At 46.1% G+C, this 12,111-nt stretch overlaps 1 protein-coding gene across 1 annotated transcript; it reads right to left on the bottom strand.

The window, feature by feature from the left end:
* Window positions 1-763: 763 nt before the first annotated feature.
* Cbln4 (cerebellin 4 precursor) lies at window positions 764-7,736 on the bottom strand. Its single transcript, XM_048440861.3, has 3 exons — window positions 6,548-7,736; window positions 3,511-3,627; window positions 764-2,115 (listed from the first exon to the last, which is right to left on the bottom strand). The coding sequence occupies exons 1-3, from the start codon at window positions 6,836-6,838 to the stop codon at window positions 1,918-1,920; spliced, it is 606 nt and encodes a 201-aa protein (XP_048296818.3). The 5' UTR covers window positions 6,839-7,736; the 3' UTR covers window positions 764-1,917.
* Between the last annotated feature and the right edge of the window lie 4,375 nt (window positions 7,737-12,111).

Below are 12,111 nucleotides of genomic sequence, written 5' to 3'. Positions count from 1 at the left end.
ATAAAATGCTGTTTCGTTTTGTTTGCTTTATATTTTTTTCAAATTACAAAATCAGGCTATTAACAGAAAGCCAGTAAGGATTGTTGCCAGTGTCTGCAGAGAGTTATTTCTAGGAAACAGAGGTGTCTTCCTAGAGCTGACTGAACATCCTAACTTGGAGATTAATCATAGACACTGGAAGTTGTACCTGTGTGGGTCTCTTTGTGACACACTCTTGAGACCCCAGCTACCAGAGGACCCTTGCCACCAGCAGGCCACAAACCCGGAAATGGAGCCATCACCATCACCACCCAGAGTCACAGAAATATTGTCTCCCCCTTTGAGGAGGGATGCTGTAAGAGTGGAATCTTTGTCAAAGTCCTCTGGAGATACCAGCCTGATGCTGGCCACCACTCTCTCATACATGGAGCAACCTTGTGAGATTTCAAGAGATCTTTTTAACTTCATTTTCCTCACAAGTCCTTATGAAGGAAGAGTTTGCTAAATTCATTGATTCCCTTTTGGCAAGCTTGCTACTCCTGGATTTGGACATATTAAATACAGTAAAGATTTCCTATACCAACTCAAAGAACATTACCTGAAAACTCAGGAAGGGTTGGTTTTCTCTTAACTCGAGGAAGAAACTGGAAAAAGGGAAGAAAGGGCAGAAGGAAGGAAATGGAGAAAGAGGGAAGGACACAGGATGGAAGGAATGGTGGAGGGGCGCACAAACTCCACGGAAGACACATTGTCAGAACCAAAAGGACCAAACCAACCATCCCACTAACATATAATAATCTTTATTCTGCAACAGAGACATAAATAATTTTATGAATTCATATGACCTATACAAAAGACAAAATAAGATATTGCACTAAATTTTGTTATGGAGTATCTGGATTTAATATTAGCTGAACAGATAAATATATATATATATATATACAAGTTAAGGAATTAAGGCAAAAACCAGATGATATTTCAAACACAACAGGAGATTTGAAAAATAGATATAATTAAAAACAAGGGCGTACCATCTCCAGTTAATAACATGGTCATGTTGAAGGGGAAAATAATCCCTTATGGTTTTAATAAAGTGGTTGTTATCAATCACGTTAATTAAAGTTGAGCAATATAGTATAAGATTTTCCACCAAGGAGAGCTATTTTGCCAAGGTTTGGGGACTGAGCATTTAGAATTGGGGTAAGTAACTTTTTCTTTGTCAGATTATGATCTATTTTTCCTATTTAGAAAATATAATTTGGGAAAATATGACTCTTTCACATATATAATTAAAATACAACTATGGAGCATTCATTTTAGGGAACAAGAGGGAGATCATGTGGGTGAGCTCAGAGTCAAGTTACATTTTGAGGCAAGCCATTTGTTACCTTATGGGTAGAGAAAACACAATGACACTCACTAAAATACAATCCCAGTTACCTTAAGAAAACAAAACAAACCAATGCCAAAGTAATTCTAATCCCAAACAAAGGAAAAGAACACAAGTGTAACCGATGAACCCACACGAGATACGAGTCTTTGGCAGTGCCATAATAACCACTGAAGTCAGAACTTCCAAGATTTCTAACTTTCAGACAAGCTTGCCGGCGTTTCAAGAACAAAGAACTGAAAACCCCAATGCAGTAACAGCAGGAAACAAAATAGAACGAACCTTGAGACAACTTCTGACTGTTAACCTGTAAGCAGATTTAGGGATTTCCAGCTTTGGAGTCCAGATTGACACATAAGGAAACTGGCACATACATGAAAATAATCTGTGACATTTATGTTTCTCCAGACGGGTCTAGAATCCTTAAAGAGAATCCATAGTCACTCATGAGCAAAACAAAAGGGACATCAATCCAAGGGTAAAACGTGATCTTCTGGTAACCCAGGGATGGGTGCCCTCACTCACGGGCATCACGGAGAAGTCAAGTTCTATAGAGGGAACACCAGAAAGCCAGAAAACGTGGAATACTGCCAGCCGCCGAGTAAGTTACCTTTCTCCAGTTTTAGGTAAACCTTATCTTCTTTGTCCAGGTACAGTAGTACTCCATTAGTGGCGGCTTCTCGAGTCACGTCTTTGTCCCCAGCAAAAGCAGATATGACTGGTTTCCCATTCAACATCAAGTTAACCTGCAAGGAAAGAGATGAGCATGAAAAAGTTCCCTTTAAAATCAGAACGTGTGCTAGGAAATCGTCTAAGACAGCTGAGCTGGCCAAACATTTGTTATTCAGGGAAATAGCCTCCTTCCCTTCAAACTGGACAAATCGGGGTCAGATTTGATGTATGGCTATTGTGAGTATATTTAATGTATGTGCATGTGTTTGTTTCTATAGAACTTTCCTTAACTACCTACCAAAACAATGCCATCCAGAGAGCCACCTGATCATGTGAAAACTGACTTTCCTTTGGCGTGTAAACAAAGCTAACTACTCTACTGGCCCCACATACTCAGCATCAACTCTTTGGGGAATAAAGTCAGACACAGACAGATGCTGCCGGCGTCGTTGGAGTAGGTGTCTCCTTTTCTGCAATTTGAGCAGCAACAGAAGTCATTTGAAACACCATAGTTTCCAGGGAAGCAGATGTGATCTTTCTATACTCTCTTTTTTCAAGGTTAAAATTAATATGGAAGAGATTCAATCTAAGGCTAGTCAATTTATTGAGTCACTAGGGTATAAAAAAGTGACAGGCGACCATGCCATCTATTAATCATAGAGATATGAAATGTAATATAAATGCTAAACATTCAATAAAACATATCTTAGAATTACATAGACATGTACTGTATTGCTTATTATATTTATTATGTATGCACTGTATTGCTTATTATATTGTTTATTATGTATGCTCTATATTGTTGATTTATTATATATTATTATTGACATATTTTAATGCTATAATATCTCTATGTCTTCTCTAGTGTAAAATCAAGTTTGTACGTGCAAGCACCAGACAAGACACATGACTAACCATGCAACTGCAACTGAGAAGAAGCTCCTGAGATGGAGGTATTAAAAGTAAACCATAGCATGATGTGCTCTGTACATCCTTTCTCAAAAGAATCATCAGTGGCCGTATCGTGGTTGATTGGTTTCCATGGCTAATTGTATCTCATAATTTTTAAACGATTATAAATGTGTTTTGCTTATTTAATGACCATTTGTAAAGTTTTATAAGATTTTCTTCCTTATAACTTTGGATAACTTTTGTTCAGGAATGAGATAAAACCAAGATCTTCTGCAGAGATTGGTGTCCAGGTTTTGCCAAGCTGTGTTTTGTTTTGTTTTGGGTTTTTTGTTTGTTTGCTTGCTTTGCTTTACATTGGGCTGTAATCAGAGTAATACCTCATTTGCTTCTTTTCTAGGTGCCTTATCACATACTCAAATGGATGTTATGAGGAAAACATGCAAATTAAATCCTTAATAATACATTAAAAGGGTGGACAACTATCTTTACTATGCGAGCGACTGTCTGAATGTGGACTTAAACGCAGCATCAGAGAGCACACAGGTCGACACACACACCTGGATTGTTTGGCTCTGGTAGACTTTAATTACGTGAAAAGTGAAACTGTAGATTCCTTTCCTAGGCGCCACAAAAACAGATTCCAGTGTGAAAAAATTGCCCACGTTAACCAGGATCTACAGATAAAAACAACAAATAAAGATAAATTATTATAATTTTTGACTGAGTAAATTCCTTCTTCCTTCCCTCCCTCTTCTTTCCCCCTCTTTCTCCTCTCCCTTTTCCTCCCCCTCTTCCTCCCCTTCCTCTTCCTCCTCTCTCCCTCTTCTTTCCTTTATATCTTCCTTCTATATTTCTTCTCTCCTTCCTTTCTTCTTTTTTCAATTACTAACTTCAGAAATAATAGAGAATAAAACAGATAATCCTATTTCTTTCCTCTTAAGTGACTTGGAAAATGGATGTGCATAATGAAAGGTTCTTCTACCTTATAAATAGTACAGGCAAAAATAAAAACAAAGCAACGGTGTTGTATTCATGCCTCAATTTCCAGGCCAGATGTCTCTAGGGTCATCAAAGTAACATAGAAAGGTGTGTGTTAGCTTTACACAGAGAATCAGATGGCAGGCATCTACCATACAGTTACGTCTCCACAGTCTATAAGCCTTCCCAGTGTCCAGAAGTGACGTTACCCAGCCAGCCAATGGACATCCATGGGCTTCTCTGCAGTAATTCCTGGATGCCTCACAGAGGCAGACCCCCTCCACCATGAGGTGTCATCCTTGACACCAACAGTTGGTATAACAGAGATGGGAAAGCCAGGTCCGTTTCCCAGCCTCTGCCAGGGCTCTCCTCAGGTCCATGGCCATTTGTTTGGTTTATGTACCATCTAAGCCTTAACATAATACATTGGTGATGAGTCAGCCTTGGCTAGATGCCAAGAGAAGCTCATGGACGCATCAGACAGTAAACTGAGGGGCCTTTCTGTGTTCTTCAGTGTCCTGTTTGATCCTATCAGTCACCAAAAATCCATTTGATATCCAAGGGTCAAAAGTGAAAAGTGAAGTTAAGCACTGTTTCTAAGAAAGCCATAACACACCTTGTAATGCCTGGTTGGTTAAGACATTAACTCTGAATTTCAGTGAGTCCTCAGCTAAATTTCAGTGTCTCAGAGGTAAGTCCCTTCCTGAGAGATCAGAAGATAAATAAGGAGGCTTTCTTTCATGTTTCGCCAAGGAGTAAATCCATAAAAGTCAGATGTGTCTCTAAACACATATTTTCTGTTTGCCAGAACTGGTCTGTTGATAACTGTGTTAACCATCGCCTTCTCGCCGAAATGAATACACACACACTTCCTGCATTCTTCCTCAAAGTGCACTACTGCCTCTCCACAGCACACCAGAACGTCAGAACGCTTAGAACGTTTAGGTAAATGCACCAGCCTCAGCTCTGCTTGAAATACGAATGTGTATGCGATTGGACTGAGATCCGAGCCTCTTCCCTGGAAGCACCAGATCCCTGAGATCAGACTCCAGCTGTGTAAGATTCTCTGACAAAACCTTGACAAAAACATCTTTTCCCAGCACATTGAAAATAAAGTAAGGCACTTAGCTAATGTCCTGATTCATATACAAAAGGCATCCTTCATTAACAAAATAGAGGTGACTGATTAGTGTTGGTTAATAAACACAAAGCCGGATGCGGACTCCACAGGGTAATTGAAGCATCCAAGCACATCAAGATTTATAACTGAATGTGTCTTGTTGTCTCTAAGATGCATGGCTCCCTGAACAAAAGAAATATCCCTTTCCTCGTCTAATTGATGGGAAGGTCATTGAAAAGAATGTCCCAAAGCACTGTAGCATGATGTCCACAGGGTTCCAACATTTAGATAGGGCACTAACACAGCAACCAGGGGTGGTGTCACGCTCCCTTCCCTTCACTTTGCTAAATACTGCACCAAAATCTCCAAAAGTACTACTTACTTCATTTTTTTTTAAATTTATACCTATCCCATACTAAACCTCTAGGGAGATATCTCTGTCCCTGACCGGCTGGCAAATGTATCACTTAGCACAAAAACCAGTCTGCTCTGGCACATCCCGCAGCCCCACTTGACCTGCCTACTGGGCTCTGCATACAGCTGGGAACTGTGACTTTGGAATTAGACAGTCTCCAGGTACTGCTGGGGTTGGGTACACCATGCTGGAGTTGGGCTTTTGTCCTAGGGGGCTTTGCTATAGTGATACTCCGCGGTTGTTCATCACTCCAGTCCACGGAGCCCTGAGCCACTCAGCAGACCCTTTGGCTTTCATCAATTCAGCCCCATCCCCTCACTGCAACCTCAAAATCTGTGCCTCCTCAGCACCTTGCAATGCCCTGCAGGAACCAAACCAAGACCAGGAAGGAAAACCCAGCTCCCCAGCACTTACCCACCTAAGCTCTGCACAATTACTCAATCCCCTTTTTTCCTACCTGGGCAACTTTTCTAAGTCAAGTGGTGGTGAGAAGGGCTTTTGGTCTACACCAGGCAGGGTAGTGTTGATCCAGCCACCCTGGACCCTGCATAGCTTCTTGCCCTGAGAACCCCACCCTCAATCCTCTGCGTCCACTTGGCAGGGTCTCAACACCTTCTGGAGTCCCAGAGCTCCTTGGAGAGATGAGTTTCCCACCTGGAAACACAACTCAAACATTTATGGGCTCTCTTCTAGGGCCCCTCAGGAACACCTCCAGGGCACTTGCTGCTAAGTCTGAGCTAGAGGGCCAAGTTCTCTACCGGTAGATCTCAGCATCCGGGGACAGTATTCCCTTCAGCCCCCATGACCTGTTGCTGCTAAACTTGTTTTGATCTCCAGGTGCCTGCCTCTGCGCTCCCAAGCCACCCCACCGCCCAGGCCTCTGCTAGGCACCAAGGGGGTATTGGGGCTGTGGTTGTTGGGGAAAGGAGGTAGTTAAAGTTTCTGATTGATACCTTCAGGGAGATAGCTACTTAAATGATCTCGCCACATCCTAATCATACTAGCTTAATCTGGGCAGGCAGCTCTCGGTACTTAGCGACCACCCACCCGCTGGGCGCCCTGCATCCCTCGGGGGTCTGACCTGATCAAAGTAAATGATGCGTGTCTTGTTGCTCATCTCGGAGGGCTCATGGTTGGTGCTCCGAACCGCCGAAAAGGCCACCTTGGAGTTTGCTGCTCTGACCGATATTCCCAACGGGGAAGATGATGATCCCTTGGAGTCTGTGGCTGGATTCGAGTCGCACACCACCAGACACTTGCCCTCCAGCACGATCGGTTCGGTGTCATTCTGTGCCCAGACAGGCAACCCAGGCAGCGCGAGAACCAGCAGAACAGCCAGTACCACGGACAGCGCCCGGCGCGCGGAGCCCATGGTGTGCCGCGTGCGCAAGCCGCAGCCTGCCGCTTCTGCTCCGGGGCGGCGCCTGCTACCCCGGGATCCCGGAGCTCTGGAAGATGCCAGTGGCTAGATCGACAGCGCTGCAGGAAAGGCGGCGGCGGCGGCGGCGGCGGCGCGCGCACTTCCACCAATTCTCTGGGCTGAAGTCTCCCTTGGAGCTGTCTGGTTGGTTCTGTTACCTTTGTCCTTTAAGCAGCTCATGCAGAACTCACCACCCTAACCTCCTCCGCCCCAAAATCAGTTTTGCCTGGGGCCCCTGAAGTCACACTTGTCCATTGACATCTAAAAAGTCTCCAGACCCTCTCGATCACACCTCAGAGAAACAAAATAAATGCTCACCCCAAACTCAAGTACTTCCCGATGGAGCACAGAGCTGAAGACAGGAAACTCAACGAGGAAACGCCAGGGTGGCGGGTGCCAAGCGATGTGGGTGGCGGTCCTGTCCGAGGTACTCTGGCTGGCGCAGGAAAAATTACAGAAGCAGGAGGTGTTTCCGGGGATGAGAAGAACGCCAGGTTGTGTTCATGGCCAGAATGCTAGCGACTCCCACTTGCGCTTGGTCAAAAATTTCCCCAAAGCCCAGATTCACTACAACGCAGGTAGGCGGCTCAACTGAGTCCCCCGCCGAAAGCACGATATTTCCGGTTCAGTTCTAAGGTGCAGGGCGCCTACTGCCCTGGGTTCCCCTGTCCCTGCGTACAACTTTGTGTCTTGGCGCGCAGTGCAGCCGCTGGGAGGGACAGCGCCGAGAGGGCACCCGAGCGCTATTTATAGGAGCGCAGCGTGCAGATGGCTTTGCCTCGCTCTCTCAGCCCGTGGGTCCCCGGAAAGCAAAAACGGCGTCCTGTGACCCCAGCAGAGCAGCGCCTGTATGACGTTGAACGCACCCAGACTGAGCCTGGCGCACCACACTGCCGGCTGCCAAGGTCCGAGGCCACTCCGCCCTGAAAACTCGTGGGGTGTGGGCAGAGGAGGAAGCCCTCGGGCCCGCACTTTCCAGGGTTCTGTGGCTGCTCGCCACAGCTTCACCTGTACCCGCGAAGGGGGTTGCGGGGCCCCTGGACCTGCCCAGAGTAGGACTCTCTGAGCCGAACGCTGCCGGCGCTGCCCACACAGGTGCAGAGATTTCTGGAAGGGCCCTGGCGGTTCTGCAGGGCTTGCTGTCTGGACTCTCAAGCGGATCCACCGGCGTCCTCAACTGCGCCTGGTCCGGAGTTCCTCTCCAGCCTGGGGACCTCAGGAAAGCCTTGGGGCAGCCCTGTGCCCTAGGAGAGGAGGGGTGCGGAGGAGGCGCCTGATTCCTTTCTTCCGCTCAGAAGGTTGAGCCTCGGAAGCGTCAGGGACGCGCCTTTGCTCTCACACAGTGCACTCACCTCAAGCAAGGCCAGAAAAAGTCTTAGTGAACGGGGACCCCTTAAATGTAACAGTTAAAATACAGCACCTGGCAGCCCCTCTGCCCATGCACTCCACTGCCATTTTGGCCTCTTATTGTCAACTTATTTTCCTCTTCCGCAGCCACCGAAGGGAAGCGGGAAGCGGGGCTTGGCTCTGGAGTTGACGGCAGGAACTTGGTCAAGACACAGACCTTGATGATGCACTCCCCTAAGGAATGGCCATGGTTTTCTGGTTCTGTATTCTTTGAGGTCAGGACACTGCAAAATTCCTTCTTGACTTCTGGCTGCAGGAGAGCAGCTGCAGCACCTACCTCTCTAATCAAAACAACATCCCCTTGGAAGGTGCAGCCACTAGGGCCTGCTGATTAGTATATGCTGATTGCTTATTGTTTAGAGGCTGAGCCGTGTCCTTGGGACAGAGCAAGCGTCCCAGCTGGCCATGAACATTCTTGAAATGGCGTTCAAGCTCCTGCCCAGCAGAATCCAGACCTTCATCTTTAACCTGGTCTCCTCCTCAAGTTCTCCAGTGGAGCTTGCACAGTAAACCCACGCTGACATTCCAAGGGTTAAGATACAAGATGCCCCCACCCCCCTGCCACACACACCATGGTTGATCCTTAGCCCCGTCTTCCTATACTGACACAAATAAAGATGTGTGCCTGGAACCACAGTTGAGGGAGGTGGGCAGTGCCACCATGGTAGGTGCCCTAGAGAGATGCCATTTGTAGCAATGTTGACTGCCCTTCATCTAAGCTGTAAAGGAACAAGAGAGTTAGCCGGCCCCTTAAGGGAGGGACACCTTAAACTTCCAACAGCTTCCACCTGACCCTTTCAAACTTCCTTATTTAACCACCATCGCCAGCAGCTGCAGAGCCTCCAAGGGGAGTGTGTGTGTGTGTGTGTGTGTGTGTGTGTGTGTGTGTGTGTGTGTGAAGACAGGGTCAACCAGCAAGCCCCGGTGACCCTCCTGTCGCCCCCTCCCCCAGCACTGGTGTCACAAGCCTGTGCAACCATACTTGGCTTTGCCTGTAGGCTCTGGGAATCTGGCAAGCCCTCATGTTGGGGCTCTTACTGGCTGCACCATCTCTCCAGTACGAGAGCTCCTTTTTGAGACCAGATACTGATGAGATTTGATTCCACTTTTCTCCTGTAGGGGAAAGACTGCTTTCCCATCCAAGCTGGAGACAGAGCAGCTAAGCCTTGGTTTGTTTGTTTGTTTGTTTGTTTTGTTTTGCTTGTTTGGGATTTTTTTTTCTTTCAGTTCCAGGCTGGGAGAAGTTTGAGAAAGAACTCTATTGACAGAATTGGTAACTATTGAGTATTTCTCTTTCCCACCAGCCCCGACATATTCTCTCTGTGTTCTGTTCTTCTCTTAGAATTTCTTTTCCAAAAGAGCTCACATTTAAAACAATTTCTTCCTTCTGTCACTGACAGTAATCTTGTAGGCCCCAAATCTAACAGGATGACCACATTAGGGACCCGATGGTTAAATAAACAGTGACTGAACACTTCTAAGTAGAACGTACTGTATTGATCGTTCATCCTGCAATACAAGCTATTGGAGTGAGGCTCCTTTGGTGAAATGTGAATTCAAATTCTGAATCTTCAGTCTTGGTTCAGTATTAAAAGAAGTCCTACTATTCCAGGTGGTCTGTGGGTGTGGAGCGGGGCATTTCCTGTGGTTGCCTGCTAAGAGAAGTCACATGGCAGTGTGAACCAGTAAGTCGTATGGTTTTGTGGGTGACAATCCATTTGATATCAGAAGTCCATTGGATATCGGGCCCAAAACAGACAGCTGAGAAGAGACTCCCAGACTTCCTTTGCCTGGGATTGGGCTGCATGGCTGAGGTAGCTCTGGGGAGCTACAGCAGCCAGGTGAGTACCCCTGCAGACCCAAAGCCTCCAGATCTCCACAGCACAGGGCAAGAGCAGGATAACCAAGAGGAGACTCAGTGAGGGCCCAGCATCAACAGTATAGCAGAAACCAGAGGCCTCCAACCAGACCAGTGACTCTTTGCAATGAACACTGCAGCTAAAGATACATGGACAGAAAGGTTTGCTGCATGACTCACTGTGTCCCACTACAGCTTCCGTGGCGAGATTAACTTTTCTTCTCTGTTTTTCTTTTCTTTTTTTTTCCTCTTAAATTTTACTGTATTTTATTTGCAGGGGCGCGTAGCAAGGGCAGGGGTCAGATACGAAGGGACAAGGAAATAAATTGGATGGAGATGCATGATGTAAAAGACGCAAAGAATAAACAAAAAAAAAGTTAAACACACGAAAAAGATACTTCAGGCCTTGTGGTAATTAACATATCTGCACTTTGATGTCATTCATGACTAATAATTTCAACACCTTGTGGGGAAAAAGTTGCATGCTGTAAATATTATAAACACATTCAAATAAGCTTTAAAAAGGCATAAGCTCTACAGTTCCCAGCTTCCTAAGGGAGAGATGAGTGGCCCTCCAGCCTGGGGCTTCCTGGGCCTTCCTATACCCTGCTCCAGGTCACAAGCATCTTTGCTGAAACTGTGGTTGTTAAATCAGACCACAAAAGACTAGGGGAAGTTCTGAGAAAGAACCGTCACCTGGAAATTGACAACTGTGCAATGCTTGGCTCCTGCCAAGAGGCCATCCTGCCTGGGGAAAGTTTTCTGAGTAAGTCTGCCCCTATCTCAGTCCCAGCTCTCCTGCACCTCCATCTGCTTCAGGAGGAAAGAATTCACGTCAAGTCCAAGTTTCTTTCCAACTGAGGCACCAGTCTGTTTCTCTTCCTCCCTCCCTCCCTCCCTTCCTTCCTCCCTCTCTCCCTTCCTCCCTCCCTCCCTTCCTCCGTGCCTCCATCCTTCCCTCCCTTTCTTCCATCCATCTTTCTTTTCTTTTCAGTTAAAAATATGGTATCAGAGATGGGGGAAAGTTCATAAGAGCCAGAGGCAGTGGATGACGCCAAGGCCACCCTGTCCCCAGCTACAATCGGGCAGTGTCACAATGAACTCGCAGCAGCTGGTACAGAATGCACAAGAGCTCACACCCAACAAAACCCCAGCACGGAGTGGTGAGGTGAGCATGGAGCCCTCGTGGATTTAGCATTTAATACCTGCTGAGAGCGGCACGGTCCATTTTCTATGAGGAGCTGACCTGTAATAGATGGACCCTACTCCAGAGCAGGTCCCACACCCCAGAGTATTCGAGAAACACAAATTAGACTTAATGAGTTCCTGACGAGTTTTTAAATTTTTAATTAAACATAGAATACACAGTTCTATTTTTATTCCTAGTCTATTTTATTCTATTCTATCTATGGATGCATAGAGAAGTGGGGTTGGTTCTGGGAGAAGCTGAGGGCGAATATTTCCAAAGTACACTGTATGAACTTCTCAAAATATAATAAAAATATTTTAAAGTGTGGTCTATGTATGGCTCGAATGCTTCTCTTTCTTGAGATTCTCACATTATATTTGATTATTTGATGCCTTTTGGTTTTTTACCAGACCTTTGGAGGTGGGGAGGGAATGCATCCTGCTATTTCATGTCTCTGTAGTTGAGCTCAACTTCTCACCTTTAAAGCAAATTAAAATGAGAACTGATCTTGCATGAAAATGGTACTCTGGCAGCCGGTACATCCCCGGTGACTGCTTGTCTGGCCATCTCCTAAGAAACTGGAGTGTTCAGAAAGCCAAGACAGACAGGATCCAGGAGTGAGTTTCTGCTTCAGAAGATGGTGTCTATAAGAAGACAGACAGGCAGGCAGGGTGTTCCAACTCTGAAGGACTCGCCTGGACCTGAGTGAAGGAAATCTCTGAGCATCACGTACAGACCGCCTCGGGCCAGTCGTGCAGAGGTGGACAGTTG

This window comes from Myodes glareolus, chromosome 10 (genome assembly GCF_982192425.1).
Source record: "Myodes glareolus chromosome 10, mMyoGla1.1, whole genome shotgun sequence".
NCBI lineage: Eukaryota > Metazoa > Chordata > Mammalia > Rodentia > Cricetidae > Myodes > Myodes glareolus.
This window is presented reverse-complemented; position numbering and strand designations above follow the sequence as displayed.

Coding starts and splice junctions, on each gene's coding strand:
- Cbln4 (XM_048440861.3), bottom strand. CDS start 6,838: ATGGGCTCCGCGCGCCGGGCGCTGTCCGTGGTACTGGCTGTTCTGCTG. Junction 3,628..6,547: donor GCATCATTTACTTTGATCAG/GTCAGACCCCCG, acceptor TTTTATCTGTAG/ATCCTGGTTAACGTGGGCAA. Junction 2,116..3,510: donor ACCAGAGCCAAACAATCCAG/GTGTGTGTGTCG, acceptor CTTTCCTTGCAG/GTTAACTTGATGTTGAATGG.